This window comes from Heterocephalus glaber, unplaced genomic scaffold, assembly GCF_053883595.1.
Source record: "Heterocephalus glaber isolate CG9 unplaced genomic scaffold, H.glaber_assembly_v1.0 deba00001553, whole genome shotgun sequence".
Classification (NCBI taxonomy): Eukaryota; Metazoa; Chordata; class Mammalia; order Rodentia; family Bathyergidae; genus Heterocephalus; species Heterocephalus glaber.
In genome coordinates, this window is record NW_028258344.1 from 11,254,903 (window position 1) to 11,279,630 (window position 24,728).

At 36.6% G+C, this 24,728-nt stretch overlaps 1 protein-coding gene across 1 annotated transcript; it reads right to left on the reverse strand.

The window, feature by feature from the left end:
• Positions 1–715: 715 nt before the first annotated feature.
• On the reverse strand, positions 716–23,726 carry Vcpip1 (valosin containing protein interacting protein 1). Its single transcript, XM_004842102.4, has 3 exons — positions 20,525–23,726; positions 8,956–9,042; positions 716–2,889 (listed from the first exon to the last, which is right to left on the reverse strand). The coding sequence occupies exons 1-3, from the start codon at positions 23,241–23,243 to the stop codon at positions 2,018–2,020; spliced, it is 3,678 nt and encodes a 1,225-aa protein (XP_004842159.1). The 5' UTR covers positions 23,244–23,726; the 3' UTR covers positions 716–2,017.
• Positions 23,727–24,728: the final 1,002 nt, after the last annotated feature.

The following is a 24,728-nucleotide window of genomic DNA, read 5'->3' on the forward strand; positions in this document are numbered from 1 at the left end:
ACTTCACACTAAATTTAAGTATTTAATAGGGAGGTAAAATTTGTTTGATATTTTTCCTAAACATAGCAAGCCATGGATGAAAATATTTATTAAAGATGATAATATAGTCTGGAAATAGTTCATTTTTTGCTTACTGAACAGTTTTCCTGTACTTAAATCCAACCCTTCCCTCTGAAAAAAGGGAAAAATGTTTTAGCGGCAAAAAAAAAGCCAAAAATATTTGAAATAGTTAGTGAAGTGATATTTATAATTTTTATTTAATACAGAAGCTGGCTATGCTAAGTGTTAAATATTTGGTATTTCTCTTACTTTATAGAAAACCAGTGCATAACAGAAAAGTCCTAAATTTTCCTGTTTTGATATAGAGAATAATGTTTGAAAGTAAATTTAGAAGTGGAAGAATGGAGATAAAATATTGCAAAGAAAAATATATGATAAAAACTAACTCAAATACATGTATCTTATACCTATGAAATGTTTAACTTCTTCATTCTTTCCTTATTCAAAATGGAGTATTTAATATGTGGATTTAGAGACATTTCATAGAAAAAAGATCAAAACCTCCCTTACTGGAAAAACAAGTGTTGTCTATATCCTTTATAAATCAATAGGCAGAGACCTTTGAACACCTGATTGTATGCTTTCTGATGTACATTTTCATGGAACTGCAAACAGTTCTGCACCTGTTATAATGTGCAAACAAAAAAAGCCAGGCTTTGAATGCTCTGAGAAAGAAATTGTATTAACTTACATTTTGTCTTTCATCCATTCAAATTCAACTTAATTTCAGTGAACAGAGGGAGACAGATTGAAATGTACATTTCAGAATACAGATCTGCAGAACAGGATAATATAATGCAATACCAATCTTGAGATAAACACTTTTGTCTCTAAGGAATAAGCATGAAAGCTGCTTCTCAAGGAACTGGCACTAAAGAGTTAATGAATACAATATTTAAGCAAATGCTGAGTTGATCAGGGTATGGTGCAGTAAAATTTGCATCCAAATCCAAGTGAAGCCAACAAATAAAGAAAATCTTATGGACTCTAATAAAAAAGGACCTTTTTTTGGTTCAGAGGGGCTCAAAGACACTTAGCATATATAGGCATAAATACCACTGATCAAAATGTAACTCATTCATAAACATAAATTCTTATTTATAAATTCTCTATAAATCTGACATATTCTGAAAATTAGAAATTAACTACTGCTACCATTATTTTTAAATTTTCTACCACAATTTACAATCAACTCTTCTATAAGATTAAAAAAAAATTAGGTGGCACTTGAACCAGGCCAGGATTCAAAAAATAATGGTAACATATTATCCACAGACCACACAATTGGCCATGTTGGCTCAGACAGCAACTAACTGAATCACATTATCATTCTAGAATACGTATTTTTCCCCAATATTGTTCAAATCAGCAAAATGTTATTTCATTACACACTCTTCTCAAGATGTTTTTGCCAAGAACAGCTATTTCTATGAATGTATTTATGTTCACAAAAATGTCAGTATCACTAATAAAATCATTTTGTGAATTTTAAAATATAATCTAGTTTAGATAACCTTCAAATTTACATAAATTTTTGACACTCTAATAATGTAGGATGGTTATCCTGATAACATCAACATTAGCAAAATCTCATTTCCTCCCCAGTTCTGTCTTTTCTGAAATCATACATTTTTAGCACAAGAATTTTCATTTTTGAAACATTTAAGACTTTCATGGAACTGAAATCACAGTGAACTTCCAATGAACCACAGAAATGAAAGAAACTTATCTCAGCAGATCTAAATATCTACTTTATGGGAATTCAGAGCCAGCCTGGGCAGCAGTATATTAAAAGCTATTGCCAATCACACACTTGCTATCATGCACTGAATAACAAGGTATAATCTTTGAATTATATATGTACAAGATTTTAAATGACTAATCAAGTTATGTGGCCCAGCCAACAAATATTACATATTCACAATAAACACTCTGCCTTTATTAGTGCCTAATTAAATCAAGAATGATCCATTGGCTCAGTTGTATTAGTCATCTCAGCATCTTGACTATCCATTTCTTCAGGTTCCTCCACAGAATTTTCCTTTTGTGCTTTTGACCTTGTGGAAAATGCTGCCCCCAGTGTATCTGCCACACAGCTATCAGTTGTTTCTGTATTCAAATTTTCAGTACCACCGGTTAAAGGAAAAGATTCAGGCAAGTCAATCTGAAGATTCCCAGACTTCATAGAAGAACTTATAACTTCGACTTTTCTCTGAGGAAGATCAGATGGTGAATGCTCTGTACTTTGATCCCGCAAGTGCTTGTCCATTGAAGCCTGAATAGAAGAAACCATTTCCTGCAATTTTTTTCGCTGGGCCTCAACCAAATCAGGATCAAGCTGCCTGCTGTCTCGCATTGTTACTACTCCAGGTGCCATTCGAATAAGCTCACTGTTACTAGGAGCAGCTGTGAATGCAGGAGGCTCTGTTTTAGTGGAACTGTTACTAAAGTCTGACCCTGTATTATGCTTTCTTACAACTGGAATTTCCCTAGCTCTTAGATCAAGGTGTGGGTTACTGGATGCAGTTCCTAGAGAATGCCCCTTTCCCTGAAAGGCCGTTACATTATGAAGTTGCTCAGATTTCTTTTTTACTACTCCACCACTACCTAGTTTTAACAGCCCGTGTGAGGGACTTGATTCCCTACTTCTTGTAGTCGCCTCTGCTCGAACCTGACTTACAGCCTCTTTCACTAAATCTTCAACATCAGGACCAATGGGAAAATGTCCTGCAGCATCCACACACAACTCCAGTCTATCTTCAGAAGCATTATAAACAAAGGTTTTGCCAGGTAGATGTGGAAAAGTGCAATGCTTGCCATCAGCCATACCTAAAGAAAGGGAAAAGATATTTAATACAGTAAAAGCTTAAGGTATTAGCAAAAGTGTAGTAAACAACATTATAGTTAAAATAGTGAATTTTCAGTAATCATGTATAGATACTGGGTTTCAAAACAAGATCAATAGAAAATAATTTTATTATAAAGAGAATATCATCACTGACATTAAATAAGTTCCTCCAGGGGATTTTTTTTTTCCTTAAATCATTATCCTACTAAGCACCTGCCTCTAATCCCAGCTACTTGGAAGGCTAGTGGAGGAGATTAAAAGTTCTAGGTCACCGAGGGCAATTAAGTCACTTCATGAGGCCCAGTATCAAAATAAAAAATAAACAGGGTGTGGTGGCATGTGTCTATCATCCCCCCACTTGGGAGGCCGATGCAGGAGGACTGCAAGTGCAAGTCTACCCTGGGCTACCTGGCATGTTTAAGGCCAGCCTGAACAACATAGTGAGACCCAATCTCAAGGCCCCATCCCACTCCCAAAAAAGGATGTAGGTGGGATGTAGCTCAGTGGTAAAGGCTTGCTCAGCATGCACAAGCCCTTGAGTTCAATCCTCAATACGCACTGGGGGGAAAAAAAAAATCACAAAAATCAAAGAAGAATTTTCTCTTGACACACCCTGAGTAGAAAACTGACGGAAATAGACATATAAAAATGAAAGCCACTGGAGTTGTAGCTCAGTGACAGAGTGTTTGCCTAGTATGCACAATGACCTGGGTTCTATCCTCAGCACAAACACACAAAAAAATCAGAGATGTGGTTTAAGTAGTACTTTTCTAGGCACATCTACAATCAGTTTACCATCTCCCAATCCCCTACCTTATATATGGATAAACCATGGCTCTACAAATGAAGATAGCAAAGAAGAGAATTTTGTAAGGCTAGGAAGGCTTTTTTTTTTTCCCATTAAGTTTACTGGTACATTTTAGGTATAAAATACATTTACATACATCACTGGGATCTTGTACCATTACATGAGTATCTTGGTTCTTATTTTTTCCCCTTTCCCCTGCCCTCCCTTCACCCCCTCCACCCTTCCCTATTTGAAAAGATTTTGTTTCCATTTTTTTCGTTTTCTCATATTTTTTCTTTTCCTTTCTTTCCTTTCCCCTACCCCTCCCGCTTCCCCTGCTCCTTTAGACTTTTACTTCCTATTACACAATATCAATTATACATTTTTAAAATTACAATATCAAGATCTAGGAGATATTACCACAGATTTTACAGAATTTAAAAGGATATAGAAAGCATATTTCAAAAATCTGTTTTGAAATAAATTTGACAACTTCTAAGAAGTACCTTGGAAGACAAATTAATGAAACTAACTCTGGAGGAAATATAAAATTTGAATAGCACTTATTAAAGAAAGTATATTTCTAGCTTGAAAACCTACCTATATGACAACAAGCTCACATACATTTTAACTGATAAATTATATCAAACATTTAAAGCAGAAAAAAAAAACCACTTCTCCCCTCATTTTAGGAAATCAACATTGTGCTAGTCCTAAAACTGGATAAAGACAATAGAAGAAAAAAGTATGAACATAAATAGAAATTTGTTTAACAAAACGAACTATTAGAGGTCAGATCTGGCAATATGTAGAAAGCAGTCTTATTATAGGGATGGCAGTGTTGGTTCAGCATTGGAAGATCCACCCCCAAAAGTCATCATTTTAACAAAGGAAAGGAAAAAGCCATATGATCCTGTCACTAGTTGGAGAAAAAGTATTGGACTAAATTCCACAGCTGTTCATGGTAAAAGCTATCAGGAGACTAGAAGTAGAACAGAACCTTCTCAACACATTAAAGACATGTACTCCACACTTCCAGCAAAAAACGCCTTATATGAGTTTCTTTCTTTCTTTTTTTTTTGGTACCAGAGATTGAACTCAAGACCTTGTGCTTGGGGGGCAGGGACAGCGGAACCACTGAGTTAAATCCCCGGCCCCAGAACAGAGTTTCTAGAACAAGACCATATATGTAAGATAAAAAAAAATATATATTGAGCTATGTTTTGCATATGGTATAATTCACCCTTTGCAAGTGGTACAATTTATGGTCAACTGATTTTTGACAAAATGATTTAATGAATAAAACCTAACATTAAAAAAAAAACTACACATTAAACAAACATTATTACATCCATGCATTAAACATCCATACATTAAAAAGAAAATTCTTCTCCATTATGGCAAGAAAAAAAAGGCTCATACCTTGCAACATGTCTTATATTTAATAGCCAAAGTATATCTGGATCATAAACTTAAATATAAAATCTAAATGCTATAAACTTCCAAGAGAAAACATGATTTTTGTGACCTTGGATTAAGCAAAGATTTAGGACACAAAAAGCATGAAACATAAAAGAAAAAATTGTTAAAATGGACTTTATCTAAATTAAAAACCTCTGATCTTCAAAAGATATTAAGAGAATAAAAAGACAAGTCAAAGACTGGGAGAAATATTCACAAAACACCTATCTGATAAGGGCTGGGAATGTAGCTCAGTTGCACTGCGCCTGCCTGGCAAGTGCAAGGTCCTGAGTTCAATCCCTAGTACCAGGAAAAAACAAAACACCTATTCAATAAAACATGAGTGCCCAAAATATACATAAAAACTCAAAACTCAATAATAAAATTTTAAAAATTTTAGAATATGCAAAAAAGAGCAAATAAACATATGAAAAGATGTTCAAAATCATTTTTTAGGGAAATGTACATTAAAACCACTGTGGGCTAGTACTATAAATCTATAAGAATGTTAAAAAAAACAAAACCTGACACTATCAAATGCTGACAGGGATACAAAACAGATGAAACACTCATACGATGCAGGTGTAAGTGCAAAATGGACTAAACATTTTGGAAAATGGTTTGGAAGTTTATTCTTATAAACATATATCAGTACTTACCACCTGACCTTGCAATTCCACTTCTAAAATGTACCAAAGAAGAGTAAAAAGGTATGTTTACACAAAGACCTGCATATAAATGTTTATAGTAGCTTTATGCATAATGGTCAAAAACTGAAAACAGTTCAAATGTCCCCTGGCTGGTTATGAATTTTTAAAATGTGAGCTATCCAATCAATGAAATATTAGCAATAAAAAAACTAATATATGAAATAACACAAATCACAAATGTTTATTAAAATAGAAATAGGGCATACACATACTTCCTCTCTCTTGCCATGTCATGTCCTGTGCTGCCTGTCTCAGTACTTGGTCAGCAAGAAGGCCATTATCAGGGCCAGGAGTGGTGGCGCACACCTGTAATCCCAGCACTTGGGAGGCAGAGGCAGGAGGATTGCCATGAGTTTGAGGCCAGACTGAACACAAAGCAAGACCTTGTCTCCAAAAAATAAACAAACAAAAAAACCTCAAAGAAAGAATTTTGGGTCATGGATTTAGCTCAGTGGCACTGTGCCTGCCTGGCAAGCGCAAGGTCCTGAGTTCCATCCCAGGTACAAAAAAAAAGCCATTATCAGACCTTGGATCATAGACACTTAGTCTCTGGACTTTGGACCAGAAGCATAAACCAAAATAAACCTCTTTCCCATTCTAATTAAAAACAAAACAAAAACAGGCAATTGTTTTCCATAAAGAGCAACATGATACACACTTTAGGTTTTGTGGGCTATAAGGTCTCTATCATAGCTATTCAACTCTGCTATTGTTGTGCAAAAGCAGTCACAGACAATATGTAAACATGGCTGTATTCTGATAAAACATTATATACAACAGGCAAGAGACCTGATGCAGATCTCAGGCTATTGTTGGCCAACTCCTGTGCTAAAACAAAGAAGCCAGACACAAAAGGTTACATTAAATGATTCCACGTATATGGTAATGTGAAAAAGGTAAACACACAAAACAAATTAGTGGTTGCTGGGGCATGGGAGTTAGAGAAAGGGTGTTGATTACGAAGCCCAAAATGACCTTCTGGAGTGGCAGAAATATTCTACATCTTGATTGATAGTGCAAGACTTTATGTTTCTATAAAATTTATATACAGCTTGGGCATTCCTATTACAATAATTTGAAATCCCAAATGCTCCAAAATTTGTAAGATTTTTGAGTGCCAACATAATGTCACCAAATGAAAATCCTCCATCATGAAACTGTCTCACACAAAATTACTTAAGATATTGTATAAAATTACCTTCAGCCTATGTGTATAAGGTGTACATTGAGGCATAAATGAATTCTGTGTTTAAACTTAGAACCCATCCCCAAGATATCTCACTATATAAATATTCCAAAACCCAAAATATACAAAATCCAAAAAATTTCTAATCCTAGGCATTTCTGACAAGATATACAAAACCAGTACCTGAACACCTAAGAAAGGCGAATTTTATTCCATATAAATTATGCCTCAATACAGGTGTGGTGGTGCATACCTGTAATGCCAGCACTCTGGGAGACTGAGGCAGGAGGATCCCAGGTTCACACCCAGTTTGGGCCACTCTTAGCAACTTTATGAGAACCTGTCTCAAACAACAACAACAAAAACAAACACAACCCTCCCCCACAAACCAAAAGACCTGTTTTGAAAAAAGAAATAAAGAAAAGAAAGGCCTTCTTTGGTTCCTGATTCAAATAAAGAAAAAAAAAAAAGCAATTTTTGGAGAGAATCAAATATCAAGGAAATTTAAACACTATTGGGTGATATTTAAAAAATTATTATTTAGGGAGCTGGGGATGGAGCTTAGGGTACAGCATATGCCCAGCATGCCTGAGACTAAGGTTCAAGCCCCACCACTGGAAGGAAATATATTTTTGTTTTAGATGTGACAATAGTACTGAGGTTATTTGTGTTTAAAAAAAAAGACCCCTTACCTTCAGAGATACATACTTATATAGATGAAATTATATTATCTCTGAGATTTGCTTTAATACAGTTCAGTTGAGAAGTAGAGATGTACTGATAACTTTTTTTTTTTTTTTTTTTTTTTGGTATCGGGGATTGAACTCAGGTCCTTGCGCTTGCGCAGCAGGTGGTGAAACCGCTGAGCTAAATCCCCGGCCTGTACTGATAACTTTTGAAGCTAGGTGGTACATAAATGAGATCTCATTATAGTATTCTTGCTATTTTTATATGTCTGAATATTCCTACAATACTCAAGTTGAAGGAGTTTTATTAAAAAAAGAAAAAAATGTGTATGAGGAAGAAATGAAAATGACAGAACAGAGATTTTGCATTTACTGTCTGTAGAGTCCAGGTAGGTAGAACAGTGAGATAAGCCAAAGTGATAAATCTGAGGCCAAATGCAATCATGTCAAATCTTTGAATAGTGAGGTTCAAACACATGTCCTGGAAATTTCCCTCTTATGTTTACATACAAGTGTATATCTTTACAAATAATGCACAATGTCAAAAAAATTAAATGTAAAATGAGCTATTTCCTAAAACCTAAAAACAATGAGACATAAAATATTAATCATGACTAAAACACAATATAATAAAGATATTATATTATCTGATTCAGGGATAGTTACTAACATTTTAACCAAACCACTTCTAATTTCACAATTGTCTTTAGTTGTTAAGAATCATACACATAATTTAAACGAGAAAATAAAAGCCAGAAAGTGATGGAAAATGTTTAATAATAACATAGGAGAAACACAGCTAACCATGTCAGCATAATAATCTATTTTAACAAAGCAGACTGCTAAAGAAGACTCTGAACTTAATTAATCAGCCTTGGAAATATATATGTATATGTTAATATCTATCTATATAATGTATACATATACATACATATACAGATCTGTACATAAATCTGTATGTATGCATGTGTAAATATATATAGATCTATACGCAGAAGTATGTGGGTGGGTGTGTTTTAAACACGGGCTCTTCCTATATTGCCCAGGCTGATCTCCAACTCCTAGGCTCAAGCAATCTTTCTACCTCAGCCTCCCGTTATAGGCATGTACCACCATCCCTAACTAGAAGTATCTTTAATATAGTACTATTTGAACTTTCTTAATCTTATAATAGTATAAGTGGACATATTAGCTAATAATAAAGAAATTAGTTATACCCATGGTTTTCTTCATAATATTGTAGAATACACCACCCTGCTGAAACATGTGAGGAAGTCCCTTCGCATAAGACCACACATCTTCTCCTGTAAGACAAAAACAGATACAGTGTAAGAAATAAAAGAGTTTGCTCCCAGGTTTGCTTTAACAACAAACAAAAGCAACAACCCAGGGCTGCTTTAATATGATTAGCCTAGAACAGAGACTGAAAGGCAGAGCTTCTCAATTAGTGAAGCAGCCAGGTATAATACAGAGAGATGGGCCAGGGATTTAGCTCAGTGGTTCCAGTGTCTGCCTCACAAGCACAACAAGGTCCTAAATTTGATCCCTGGTACCAAAAAAAAAAAAAAAAAAAATACAGAGATGATAAGATTGACAGTACTATGGCACACAAGAAAATGCATGGACTATTTAAAGATGATACCCACTGCCAAGTGCTATCATGGAAGAGTACACAACTAGTATTTCAAGGTCATACAGTTTTCAAAAGAGAAGAGAAATCCAAATATTCAATATGAATTCTATCAAATTGTAAATGTAGACACTAATTCAAAAATGTCTTTAAAGTTGCATGAGTCAATGCTGCGCACATTAAACAAAATATATCTAAAGACTCAATCCAGCTCAAAAGACTAATTTATAAACTCTGCACTAGAAATTTTAAAAAGCTATAGAAAGATGTGTACTTTTAGAATGTAAAGTTGCGTATTTATGTTAAACCCAAGTAAATTAAAAGAGTCTAGGGAGAAAAATAGGCAGATTGAACAAAAGTAATTCAATTTTGGTGGGTTTTTTTGGTACTGGGAATCGAACTTGGGTCCTTGCACTTGCACAGCAGGGGGCGAAACCACTGAGCTAAATCCCCAGCCCTCGATTTTGTTTTTCTGAAGTTGACTCTCAAAATAAGAGATTAAGGGAGAAAAGATTTCAAGAAATTTTGAATAACCTTTACAAGCCCACAAAATATCTACAGAAAGAAATGATTTCAAAAATATTGTTTGATAAGTTTCAAATAAAAAATGGAGAATGATGGGGCTCTGAGTGTTGCTCCGTGGTACAGAGCACATGCTTAGCATGTATGAGACAAGGCTCTAGGTTCAATTCCCAGCGCAAGAAAAAAACAAAAAAACAAAAAACACTGAGAATCATTGTAAATGATTTCTGAAGAAGTCGAAGAATGGAAGGAATATAAACATTATTTTTTGTTTTTGGAATATGGTTCCCTTTGCTTCTGTATACTTTCATTATTTTTAATATGCTAATGTGTATGTACTACTTTTATTAGAAAAACTGAGTTGTTTTTAACAAGGAAGGGTTAACTTTTATCTTTTAGAAAATCATACTGTTGAATCTGAACTTTACATGGCAATAACTGCTGATGCTAATTAATCACTATGCATATACAATCTCTCCCCATGTTTATGAACAGGAGTATGAATTTGTGTGGCAGGTGGCTAAAGTTAACTTCAGTATACTAGTTAATATACAAATTTTTAAAACCTTAGCACTTGAAGTTTCAATTAACTGAAACATTTAGTTAAACATATATACTTTACTAATGATGCAGTACTATTACTAGAATGCCTATATATAAAAGGGTAGATACACAGGAGTTTAATTTAAAATTCTGAAGATTATTAAGTGCCCCAAATTCAGAATTATTTATAACTCCTGGTAGAAGCTCTGATTGCTGAACTTATCATTAAATTTCATTTGGATAAATTATTTCTATAGTAATAACTTCTCTTAATGCTATCCTTAATGTATTTAAACATTTACTAAGGATATCATTTATTTGGAAGATATAAAAAAATGCACAGTAACACTTTTTTGGGGGAATAAGACTCTGAACAGGTGCCAAAATGATTAACTTCTCAGAACTGATCACTTGTGTACTAACAAGAAAAAAATTACATTTCTTAATACTTAATATACATGATTAGTCTTCAAGCAGGCAGATTACTTACTCTACTATATATTTCTCCACCTTATTTTCATTATCTTCCCCTAAAAGCCATTATTAGACATTATTTTCCTAACCTGCCTCACTGCCCATGGCATTTGAATACCAGATATGTAACACTGTATATGTTTATGTACTGTGTGCATATATTAATTTTATACATTAGAGTAAGACCTTTTTTTTAACCTTCTCTCCCTCAAGAACCAATTTTCATTCCCTTCATCTGACTTAAGGGAAGGATAAATACTGTCTAAACCTCTATTACCTACCTAGCTCTGGGAAGGCAATTAATATAGACTCATTTACTCATCACAACCAAGCTCTATTTTATAGACAAGGAAACAATCTTGGAGTGCTCAAATAACTGTCCTAAGATCACACAGCTAGTAATAAGTGCTAAAGCCTGGACTTGAATCCTGCATATCCAAACCTTACACCTTTCCCAGTATTAAACCTGCCCTAGAGGTCAAATTGTGTTAAAATAAATTTCATGACCCTATTCATAGTCTTCTGGTGTAGAAACTTAAGGCATTCACACTGGTTGGAGAAAAAAAAATAGATGAATTATTTCCTTTGGTATATAATGACCTCCAACTGAAGTCATGTTTGCTGATAACAGAAATGTGAAAAATGACTAGATTTCAGTCACTCTGCCCAAGTCCACCAGACTTAGACGGCTCTCCACTCCATTTCTCTCTATCCCTCTTACTATCGCCCTGGCTGTCTCCTGCCTCAGAACTGGGTTTCCCTTGTCTTCTCTGTAAATCCCTCCTCCATATAGCTTTCCTAGTTAAACCTTTACTAGTTCCTCAAAAGCTTATGACGAAATCCAAGTTCCTTTTACCCAGCATATGAGACACTTTTCTAGTTGGCCCTTACATGCCTCTCTCATCTCACATCATATCTTGCCTTAATTTTTACAAAGCAAACTGCTTCAGTTTCCTAAAGGCCAATAATTATTTTGTATAGGGGGAAGGGAAGGGCAGAAAAAGGGATAGAAAAGAAAGAATTGAAGACCAAAAATAAGGCAATAGAGCTTTTGTAAATGGGAAGGGGGCCAAGTGTTGGAAGGAGCAGGGAGGGATGGGAAGGTTTGGGGACAAACAAAAAGAATTAAGATGGGTTATATACACGTACCAACTCCTCAAATAAATGTAATTATTATGTACCACACACATAGCAATAAAAAAACTATTTAGGTATCACTTATGTCTTTTGATTTTCATATATATGTACATGAATACCAGGGCCCCTACGATGCTGCAGGCTAATTTAGCTTACTTTCTCTTTCCCCTTCTAAACTAAAAGATTTTCAGATTCAGGCTAAAGTTAGTGGCCTATCAGACTTTCTATTCCTAGGACCTGGCACAGTGCTGAACTAAGAGCAGCACTCCGGCTGGGGATTTAGCTCAGTGGTTCTGCCGGCTGCCTTGCAAGCTCAAGGACCCAGGTTCAATCCCTGGTACCAAAAACAAAAACAAAAACAAAAACAAAACAGCAGCACTCTTACTACCGATTGAATGATGTATAGAATAAATAGTACAAATGAGGTTTTTCCTTTTAAACAATGCCTAAAAGCAATCCAGAAAAAAACTGACACAGCATAACTTTTCTTCGATGTTATAAAATATAACTAATAGTAGCAACTGTTTTCTCTTTGAGAGTTAAATAAACCAAAATCATAGCAAAAGCAAAGAGACAAAATGATTTTTCTACCATTTCATTAGAAAGTAAACTTATGGTAAAGCCTCTACCAAATATTATGTTAACATATGTTTTTCTCTTATAGTCTCCAATCAGTTTTACTTTATAATTCAACTGTTTCTTCATAGTAAAACAGTAAAGTACTTTTAACCAATGTATTGTATATGGATATAAATATCCATAAATAACATCTGTTCATGCCTCATCTTCCACCAGTCCTTCCTTCTACAGCCTTCAATGATATTATGGATAATTTTTCTTTTAATTTATCCAAATTTTTTCTATAACAATTTTTAATTTTAAACATTGTTAAAATGAACTGTTTAAAAATATATTTCTTTTTCTAATAACAAAATGGGATTAAAAGTGATTTTAGGGCCAGGGATTTAGCTCAGTGGTTCCTCTGCCTGCCCCGCAAGCGCAAGGACATGAGTTCAATCCCCAGTACCAAAAAAAAAAAGTGATTTTCAAAGGTCATCATTCTGATTTTCTAACCTTAAATATTTAAAAAGGTGATCTGGGGAAATGGTATGAAGGAGAAGGTGGAAATGGGTATGGTGGTGCAGTTGGACTGGTAAAATAACACCTAATGTTCAGCAACACAGGAGAGTAATTATAATTGACAAAATGTGTATTTCAAAACAGTTTGTAGACGTTCCCAATATGCTGTAATGTTCCCCGAAATCCTGTAGATGACATATATATCATAACCCCCATCTATCACTACACATCATATACATGTATCAAAATATCACACTGTACCCATAAACATGTACAATTATTGTGCACAAATTAAAAAATATAATAAATAAATAACACCGTATGAAGTTTAAACTTTGCAATTTATAAAGGGAGAAATGTAAAAATCTAACATCTACATGAAATATACTTTTAAAACTCCAAATACCCCAAACTAACTTTGAAGTATCTATGACCATAAAATAAACAATGTATTTTAAGTAAACAATTTCAAACTTTGTAATAATAATTTCAATAAACAGGTACAAATGTTTTCTTTCTGTACTGGGAATTCAACCAAAGACTTTCTCACTGAGTTGTATCACCACCTTTTAAAATTTTGAGACAGGTTCTTCCTAAATCACTAAATTGCCCAGACTGGGCTTGAAATACTTTGCCTTAGCCCCTCAGAATGCTGGGATTACAGGTATGAGCCACCATACCCACCTAACAGTTCTAAATTTAAAGTAGGACCACAGGACTGTTTCTACTCAAGAGATTCCCAAAGGTACTTATTTGCTGAAAGAATTGTTGCCACCCCTCCATTTTTTCGTGTGGATTCTCCCACCTAAAAATAAACTCTATCAATAGTTAAAACTTTTTAAGAAAGGTATACCTGTTTCTCTTCTTGTACTCAGTCCCTTAAAATTATCCAGCCACACAGCTTTTAGTATTACTATCAGTATTAAAGGATATAGTTAACTCAATTGTGTATAAACACGTACACATGCACAAGTACATGAGTCTAAACGGATACATCCCAATCTAATAACAAGTTTCTCTAGTGAGTGCAAACGTTAAAAAAAAACCTGAGAACTACCATATTTTATTTTATACATGCTTGAATTGTTTGAATTAAAAAATATTATGTTATAATTGAAAAAATATTAAGGGAAATAAAAGGGATCAAATTGCTGAGCATAGATAGGAATCTAATCAATACTTAACATAATTTTCAAAGCATGATTATGTAAAATAACCATTTATAACATATATATTTATTTTAAAATTTATCTATATGCTTTAGTTTTTATTCAATCTTATGACTGCCCCCATTACAAATATGCTCTATATAAATCAACAGAAGGGCAGTTGGATGGCATACAAGGAATAATAATACGTATAAGTGCTGTTTCGATTTGAAACTTTCAAGTCATCCAAAATCTGAAGAAAAATAAAGATTCAATAATAATAGTGAGATTCCATGTCATCTGAAAAATGTCTGAATCTCAAGTGTGATTCTGGAAAATCCTGAGGCATTTATGGACATCAAGTGTAGCTATAGCTCAGTGGTAGCACTTTGCTTAACAACATGCACAGGGCCCTGAGTTTGATCCCCAGCAACACCAAAAAAAGAAAAGAAAAGAAAAAAAGACTAATGAAGTAGTATAAAATTATAAAACACTCACCATCTTTTTGGGTTTTTTTGTTTGTTTTTTTCCCCTTTTCTTTGCTGGAGTTCAAAACAGGGCCTAGTGTATGCTGAGCAGGTGCTCTACCACTAAACTACATCCCAAGCCCCTGTATTTTGTTGTTGTTTTGAGACAAGGTTTCCCTATGTTGGCCAGGTTGGCCTCAAGCTCAGGATTCTCCTGCTTCAGCTTCCAGAGTACTTGAATTATAAACCTGTGCCCCAAGCCCAGCTAACTTTTAAAATATACATTGAAACCAATATGGGGCCAGGGATTAAGCTCAGTGGCTTCGGCACCTACCTCGCAAGCACAAGGTCCCCAGTTCAATCCCTGTTCCCCCCCCAAAAAAAACCAATCTGGGTGTGGGGGGACACATCTGCAATCCCAACATCTTAGAAATTGAGTCAGGACTACAGCAAATTCAAGCCCAGCCTGGCCAATTGTGCAACTTGGTGAGAGGCTGTCTAAAAATATAAAATCAGGGCTGGAATGTAGCCCAGTGCAAAAGCTCTAAGTTCAATCCCCAGTACCACCACACTTGAGATATAATACCAGACAATGCAATGTAAAGGAGGAAACATTTATTTTGGCTCATATTTTAAGTCCATAGTTGGTCGGCACTAAGGCAGGAGGAAGGCACGGGGGAAGGGTCTGGCAGAGGAAAGCTGCTCATGTCAGGGAAGGAGATACACCCTTCCTGGTCATCCCTTCAGTGTCCCGCCTCTTCCTACCAGACCCCACCTCCTAACAGTAAGTGAGGTATATACTCCATGATCCAATCACCTTCCAAAAGTCCAGTCTATGAGTGTATGAGGCCTCTGGGGAGATGTTCTTATCTAAACCATGCTTAAAACATCACATAGTTTTTTTCGGAAAGAGAAAAGGTATGTCAAAATCAAACAAGTTTCTCAGTTTCTTAAAGGATGGTAACCTTTGCAGTGAAATAAGGTATATATTACAAATAGTCTAATTTTGTTTAACTCCAAACTAATAAATTCTGGTTTTTGCTTAAACCTGTCTTTAACTCTTTAATACAAAAGAGAAGAAAAAAAGCCAGGTGCAGTGGCACACATCTGTAATTCCAGCTACTCTGGAGACTGAGGCAGGAAGATCACAAGTTTAAGACAAGCCTGGGCAACTAAGACCCTGTCTCAAAATAAAAAGTAAAAAGTGCTGGAAATATTCCTCAGGAGTAGAGTGCCCATGGGTACAATTCCTAGTACTGCAAAAAAACACTAGAAACTTAATGCAACACAGTACTTAGAAAAAAGAAATTAGCCTAGCATTTATGGTGGATCATGTACCACCTATCATATCTAACACACACACACACACACACACACACACACACACACACACACACACAAACCACATACAGTTTGTATAAAAGAAATTTCAGTAACATATTTTGCAAAGCCAGAGTTGGGGTTATTCAAGTTACTATATAAAAAATGAAGATGAAAAACAAGCTCAACAACCTCTGGTGTTCTGGATAGAACAGCTTAAAACATGAGATATTACAGGTAGAACATTATTTTTCCATTTTATACTACCATCATCTGATTCAATGTGAATCAATGTGAACCATTCTATGAATGGTTTTCATTAAGCAAAAGACTAATGTGAAAGACTTAGTTTTGTTGATATAAGACAAATTCTATTTAATGAATGTTCTACCTAAAAGCAAAAGAAAAGCACATGTTCTTAACTATTAGCCTTATTTAATGAAGATACACAATTGTATACACACATATATATATAATATTTAATCAAGTGAGACGTTTTCTAAAATGCAGTATTGGTCATATATTAGAGTTTTATAATTTTATGTCTGTAAGAAAGAAAGCTGGCAGTGTGCTGCCAAAAATTACAAAAGTATGGGACTCCCTTAGTGGGGATCATGCAGCTAAGTTTATGGCAGGCAAAGCCTGTGTTTCATTCATCTTCGTACCTGCAACACAGTCTTCAGCTCAGCACATATTTATTTTGCTGAAATAATCTTCATTCACTCATCCACCAAGCATCTATTTGGTACCTACTATCTGCTAGACCTTGTATTAGGTGATAAAGTATTTATTAGTGAACAAAATAGGCTACAAGACTCTACCTTGGTGGGCTTAAGAATCTAGTGAGGAAGGACAAATAAGATCATTAAAACTTGTGCTACAATAGAAATGAACAGGGTATAATGATAAAGAGACCTATTTAGAATGGTCAGCAAAAGTCTCTCCAATCCTTAAAAAGCAGTATTTCGCTGCACAACTCACAAAAGCTAAATTGTGGAAACAGCCTGTATATATATACATATATAGATGTATATATATCCATCAACAAATGAATAAAGAAAATGTGATATTTATATACAATGAAGAACTACTGTGCCATAAAGAAAGGTAAATTTGAGTCATTTGTAGGAAAATGGATGCACTTTGATACAATAATGTTAAGTGAAATAAATCAGACACATAAGCTTAAATATCACATGGTTTCTCCGACATAAGAAACCCAAAGTATGAATAAAGAAGCAAAATAAAAGACAGACAATGGGAAACAAGGAGATACAGTTTTTCCAAAGGGAAGGGGACAAAGACATGGAGGGGGGAAGGGGATAAAAAAAGAATTAAAATGTGTTATGTACATGTACCAACTTCCTATGATGAATGTAATCACATACTGCAAACACGTACTAATAATAATAAGATTTAAAGTGATATTTAAACCTAAACTTCAATAAGATGCTCTTTCCACAGCATAAAGCTTGATAAGTTATTTTCTAAACATTGCAGCAGAGCAGCCTTGCTCCCATTTGGCAATCCACAATGTAATTTCTACATTTTGAAATTTGCAATTTTCTAAACAGTCCATGTCATTTTTCACCCCTCCCCATTTTGAACATCATTAGCTTCCCAACATCCTTTTTATATGGCTGGATGTATGTGACTATTCCAAACTTGACATTTTCACAAACACATAACTTTTTATTAAGAATATCTTGTACATATTTCAAATTGTTATAAGAAAATTAAACAGAGAAAACAAATATTTGTAGAGGACCAGCAGCCAGGCATGTTGGCGCACACCTGTAATCCCACTACTCCAGCAGGATGAAGCAGAAGGATCACAAGTTTGAGGGCAGCCTGGAAAAAAAAGCCACTGACTTATTTAAATAGTCTCTCAAGGGCTACTACTATAAAATTACCAGATATATCAGACATATCTTTACACTCAAACTTTGTATTGGCAGAGGCAGTAGAAGATACAGAAATGTGTCAGTCAGGCATGGTAGTACATGCCTGTAATCTCAGCTACTTGAGAGGCTGAGGCAGAAGGACTGAAAGTTTGAGGCCAGCCTGGGCATTTAATGTGACTCTGTTTTAAAAGTTAAAAGGGATAGGGATATAGCCACTGGGTTCAATCCTCAGTACAAAAAAGAAATGAATGCAAGGAGGAAAGAGAGAGAGACAGAGAGAGAGGAGGAAAAAGATTGTAGGTTTGTGGATAGCAACATAAATATTAGAGGTAAAAAGGGAAGAGATCAGAAACAGAAAGCATTATGTTAGTGAACTCACTGATTGCAGCTCTCAGTCTAGTTCTCATTCAGGTCCAGAAAGCTCAAATCAGACTCAAAAAAGTAGTTATAAGCCAGGATTGTATTTTAATAATTTTCCTTATGAAATATATAATCATACTGATCAGATTTTTTTAAGACTACTAATCATAATCCCACTTGTAGCAATTTGCTTATCCACAATAGACAACATAGCCTTCAAAATGAAAACAATCCTTATATGTTTTCTTACCTATATATCAAAATTTATTATCAGGAAGCTAAGTGAATAAGAATAAATGCTTGATGAATATGGATAAGATAAAGGGACTAAAATCTTTCAGGAGAGACCATGGTCAGGAATGATCAAATATTCCTGCCACTCAGCAAAGATTACCTTTCTAGTTACCAGAATTATCATGAGCCTCAGATGATGTTCCTTTATCCTTTGTACAGCAGTGCATAAGCATTACCAAATTCTGCTTTTTAGACTCTTTTTCAATGTCCAATGCTGACCATCCATTCCATTTCTGCAGACACAGCCTTTCTTTAGCTATGCTAATGTCATCTATTGAATTCAATTTAAAAAATTTCAAAGTGGGTACTACCTGCTGGGTAATCTACTAGGTACTGAATATGCAAGGTTGGAGAAGATGGGGGCCTCATCTTCAGCAATTCACCTTCAAATGAGAAAGATCTCTTTTCTGTTTTTCACATGGAAGACAGCCAGTCTTTTAAAATACCTTCTGCATGTATCTAATTTTATCCATTCTGTGAGGATGGTATTTAATTTTCAGAGTTCTAGGAATAATTTACCATTATTACTCTTACATATCAACTAAAAGGGGAATTTTGTATAGCAGAAACAACTGAAGTACTGTGAAGTGAAACAGCTTGCCTCAAATCACTAAGCTTATAAGTAGTGAAGCCAAGATTCAAATTCTAGGTCTTTCTGACTCCAAAGATCACACAATCTTTCCTCTATTTCACCCAGTCACTAAGAAATGAAAATCTCTGATAGAAGTATGTTAAAATGCCTAAGACAGCTCCTGGCATATCCTCCAACTCAATTACTATGTCTGCCAAACTAAAATTCAACAGTACCAAATTATAAATTTGCAGTTTTTAGATCTCCTATTAACTGCTAGGACCCTGAAATTAGTAAACCAAGAATAATCTTCATTATGATAGGTCAGTGCTCAATTCACTGGTATACTCTTACAGAATCAAAACTCAGATCATCTCTCTACTTGAAAACTCTAATCTCAGGAAAAATAAGGCCCTTCTCATACCTAACATTTAAATTTTACTTCATATTTTGAAGACTTGGTAAAGCATAGTAACAGTGAACTAAAAAGTAAAGATTAAGCAAATAAAGATAATGTAAAATGTGCACCACTAGATAGCGTTCCAAATTATCTAAAGCTTTAAATTACATATTTGGCTGATAATATATTTTTCTTTAATTTATGCTGAATTGTTTAAAAGAAAAGCTTTTTAACCCCCTTATCTATCTGTTTATGTTTCTCACGAGCTATATAATAGTTCATTATGATCAATGGCAAAGATTCACTTAGCACTGAAATTACCCAAACACAAATCCTGGCATACTCATAAGAAAAATATGATGGATTGAGAAAAGGAGAAAAGGAAATGAAAGAGAAAGACTATTAGGTGGTAGTACAGCAAGAATATAAATACCAGAAACTGCAATTCATCAAGCAGGAAGTCCTGAAATCATATGACAGGCAGGAAAGTGAAATTTAAAAATAAATGAAAAAGGAGCAAGATAGGCCCAACGAAGCTCAGGGAGTTAAAAGGTTATTTAGACACAGTATATGTCTGTTAAAAAATCATAAAAATAAGATATATTTAAATAATCTACTGACAACTGAGGAACTATTCTCACTTTGTAGTTATGTTATCCTAATATTCATTTAACAATCACATTAACACCTGTCAAAATACTAAAGAAGGGCCGGGGATTTAGCTTAGTGGTTCCACTACCTGCCTCTCAACCTAAGCACCCGAGTTCGATCCCTGGTACCAAAACAAAAAACAAAAAAAACAAAAATACTAAAGAAAATTTTCTCCTAAAATTTAGAAATATTTACAATGACCATAATTTCCCCCAAAGACAACAGAAAAACTCAGTGTATATTCATAATTTAAGATATACCATCTAATAGTTAAATTGATCTTACCCATTAATGTTGCTAAAAGACACAAGGAATACATCTCTTTGTCAGCTTGCTCCTGAAGCTCCTTCGATGACAGCTTACCAGTAACAGCAATCTCTTCTTGTTTCACAGTGTGAGCTGAGTGTGCTATACCTGACTGACCACCTTCTGCTTTGCTTTTTAGAATCTCTATTGTAATTCTGTCACCATGCTGTAAAGGAACAGGCTCCTTTTCCATTCCTGCCTGTGGTGGCAGTAACTCTTTAGGAGGAAAGCCATATCGAATACACTGTAAATATGGAGGAATGTTGAATTCTCTGGCTATACTTTCCTGAAGTTCAAAAAAGGTTGTTGAAGACTTGAGTGTAACCATGGACTGTCGACCATCATTAGTTGTTATTCGGATCTTCTTCTCCTTAGAAGTTGTAGGTGAATAGGGAGCCTTGGTAGGGGTAGCAGGTGCAGAGGATGGACCATCACGAATGGTAGTGGGAGAAACAGTTCTGGGCTGTCCTTTTTGTTCTTGTTTTAACTTCTCTGTTTTCCGTTTCTGCATTGCAGAAGCCTGTTCTGTAATATTCTGTTGAATAGTTCTTTCAGTTTTACTCATATTTAACTCTTCCTTGTGCAAAGTTTTTGTTTTCTGTCCAGTAAGAATAATTTTAGTTGGGAGCTGAGACTCTGATTCTTGTCCTTGTACATCTCCAACTCTTTGGGCATGAGCACCATCTATATTTACAGGAGTATAATCATCAGGATTCTTTTTGGCAGTCTGATGCAATATAGTGTGAACAACTTTCTGAACTAGAATTTCACTCCCAAATTCACCTGGAAAGTGCTTGGTAACAAGTTTCATTGCAACATCATACACATTACTATTCAAAGATGGATCACTTTCATACTGGAACCAATACACTGTTTCTCTGACCACTCTTCCTCCCCATTCCAAAGTGATAGGGAAAGCTTCTGGTAGATTGTCATACTCTTTACCATCCCAAAAGTGTTTGAATCCACAACCACACTTGCCACCAGTAGACCTAGAATTAGTTCTGTCTCCATCCAAATATACAATAGATCCATCTCCTCTGACCCTTCGCACAGATGTGCCATGGCACCAATTACAAGCTGTTAGATTACTCAATCCATAGTCTGGTACCAGAACATCTTTCACTGAATCATATGAGCAAACCAAATTGTTCAAGGGAAAGCTATAATTTTTGTCAGGCCTCAGCTGTCCATGAGTACTTTTTGCCAGGTTATATAGTTTCCCTCCTGGAGCCAACCACTCTGGAGGAACATGAAGTTCAGAAAGGGCGCCACAGAGCAAACACCTGTGAAGGCGATTATCCATTACTGCCTTTTTAGCAGCTGCTGTAACTTCTTCGGGCTGGACTCCTATCACTCCAGTCCTTCTGTAGAAATACTGATGGACATCAGCAACCAAACTAGGATGTATACCGTGTTTGTCCATAAAGACTTCTTCCATAGCAGCAACAAGCCTAAGTAAGTATTTATCTTGCAAACTTCTGTCTCCTCCTATAACACAACCACCATCTTCCTCAAGTTTAATGTACTTTTTAATAAGGTCCTGTGGCACACCCCATGCTTTAGGAAGTAAATTCATAGGTAGTTTGGGCAAAGCCGCCCCTTTTATGCCTACCAAAGGGATGTAATGGTTTCTACCAGAGCTACTCCATGCAATACAGATTGGTTTGTTCAAATGACCATCTTTCCCAGTGCACTTCTCTGCAGGTATGAGCCCAGGCAGAAAGGTGGCTGAATAATCACCAGAGCTTCTCATGCCACTGAGGGAATCTAACAGAATTATAGGACGATGTAACACATTAGCAAGGCCAAATATGTGGATGTTCCTCAGGCCTAAGGGAACACCCTCAGGGGGCACAAATAGAGGGTCACACTCATTGATTATGTCCTCCCATTCAGCAGCATCAATAAAGTCGTGGAACAGGGCTTGATATCGGGCCAGGTGCTGCTGAAAGTGCTGTTTAAGATTCTCTCTCAGGGCATGCCAGAAGAGCTCTCGGCCTACGAGAGCCCGAGATACAGCATGCACCAGGCAGTGTCCATCTCCATCCACATGCACTGGAATGAGGCATTCCTGACTCTTATTAGCTCTCTTGATATCCTCAAGAGTGTCATGTAAATAGAGGAGGCTTCCGGAGCGGTCCTTTCCGTACCCCACCGTGTTAACATGCTCTGGTTCTATGAGAAAGGCCCGGTCACCCAGCAGGGCGCAATCAAACAGTTCGCCCTGGTTCATGTCCCGGAGAAGCTTGGCCCGGCCTGTCTGTTTGTCCATTCCATATCGAGCTAGTATGGGCGACAGCAATTTACAATGGTAGTTAGAAAGGCCCATCACCTTTACCAGTTCCGTGTTCTTCTTGGGTGCTCCCGTCACCCCCAGTAGCGCGTTCCGCAGCAGGTTGTGCAGCACGACGTCCGGGTCGGTCACCTCCTCCACCCCCAGCAGCTGCTGCTGCTCGTGCCGCTGTCCGCACTCCGTACACTCGATGCTGACCGAACCGGAGGCCGGGAAGAACAGGCGCGCCTGGCACTTCGGATCTGGGCAGCTCCCGGAAAGGATTCTCCGGTCTCTACGCTTCGAAAGCCCTCCCGGAGCAGCTGCCGCCGCCGCCGCCAAAGACGACGGAGTTTGCGGAGCCTCAGGAGGGGGAGGAGGAGGCGGCAGCGGAGGAGGCGGCGGCGGCGGCGGCTGAGACATAGCTCTCGGCTCTCGGGTCTCGCTCCGCGACCCTCAAAGGCTCATAGCCCAGAACCCCCACCGGCCAGACTCGGTCTACTCCAGGCCCAGGGCGAATCACTTTCCTACCAGCTCCTTCTCCTCCTCCTGAGCGAAGACGGAAGCACCGGACGTTGTTTCTCTTTTTACTTCTCCACTGCCGTAGCCGTTGCCCCGAACGTAACGGCCACCACCCCACCCCGCACTCACACTCACTCACTCTCGCTCTCCCTCAGACACAAGAGACATACACGCCCTCGCTGAGACTACGCAGGCGCAGCTTCCGCTCTGCCCTCTGGGAATTAAAGTCTTTCGGCCTCTCTAGTCCCTCAAGCGCTAGGCCCTTTCGTCCAGAATGAACTACAAATACCGCGATGCTAAGAGATTTGGCGTCCAAAGAGTGGAGGAAGAGGAAGGCAATAGGAAGGAGGGCAGAAAGGAAGATGGTGTCTCGGGTTGCCTATCGGTAATTGTAGTTTTAATTGACTCCTTTATGGTCTTTCCCACTCTAAGGAGCCAGGCGAAAGCGTCTGGGAGACCACATTTCCTAGGATGCCATGCGGTGCGTCGTCCAGTCGCACTTCCGCGTTGAGCAGCGGGAAGGATGCAGGGAAGCTCCGTATAAACAGAGTTAAGGGAGTGAGTGTTGGAGCCGAGGGTCTGAAGTTCACGACTACTAGAAGGGGAGGGGAGTGGAAATTCTCTCAGTGAAGAAGGTACGGTAAATAAATGTCCAAGGACACGATGGGCTGGGAAGTTGAATGAAATGGCCTAGTCCAGGCTGGAGATCTTAAAAAAGAGGAGAAAAGTAATGGACTGATTGTCAGGATATTTTAAAAGATCTTTTTCCACCTCTCTATTCTCATTTCTACTGCTATTCCAAGCTATCAAGGCGCTTGATGTTCCTTTTGTGCCTTTTCTTCCTCTCATGGAATCACCAAGACACCAGTTGGTTTCTCATTCCCTGTCCGTCTTACAATTTATAGTACAAATAACTAGAACTTGATGTGCGTAGTTTTATATACATAGACAAAAGTGTTAAACTGGAGATGCAAATTCGTTTACTTCTTACAATCCTGCCCACAGAGAATTTGTAAGATTGTCACTCATAAATGGTATTAGTGCTGATTTGCTCCTAATGTCTATTTCTTCAAAAGAAATTATGTATTTGAAAGAGAAATCCTTCACGTGTTATTTTCTCTCCTGTTTTCCCTGGCCCATACAAAAATGTTATATCTATAATGCACCTTCATTACAAGACAGGTAAGGTAACTTACCTTGAAGGGATATTTTTCAATAAAGTTTTTTTTCAAAAGACTAATTCAAGCAGGAAGCGTTATTTTATTTTGACATTTTACTCATAACCACAAAGAATTTATTTATTTATTTATTTATTTATTTACTGTACTAGGAACTGAACTCAGGGCCTCTCCAATGCTAGGTGAGCACTAGCCATGAGCTACGTCC

Excerpts from the sequence above, each read along its gene's own strand:
- Vcpip1 (XM_004842102.4), bottom strand. The coding sequence starts at position 23,243 with ATGTCTCAGCCGCCGCCGCCGCCGCCTCCTCCGCTGCCGCCTCCTCCT. Across the intron at positions 9,043-20,524 it reads TCTTTTAGCAACATTAATGG|GAGAAGATGTGTGGTCTTAT; the intron begins GTAAGATCAATT and ends TTTGTCTTACAG. Across the intron at positions 2,890-8,955 it reads TATTATGAAGAAAACCATGG|GTATGGCTGATGGCAAGCAT; the intron begins GTATAACTAATT and ends CCCTTTCTTTAG.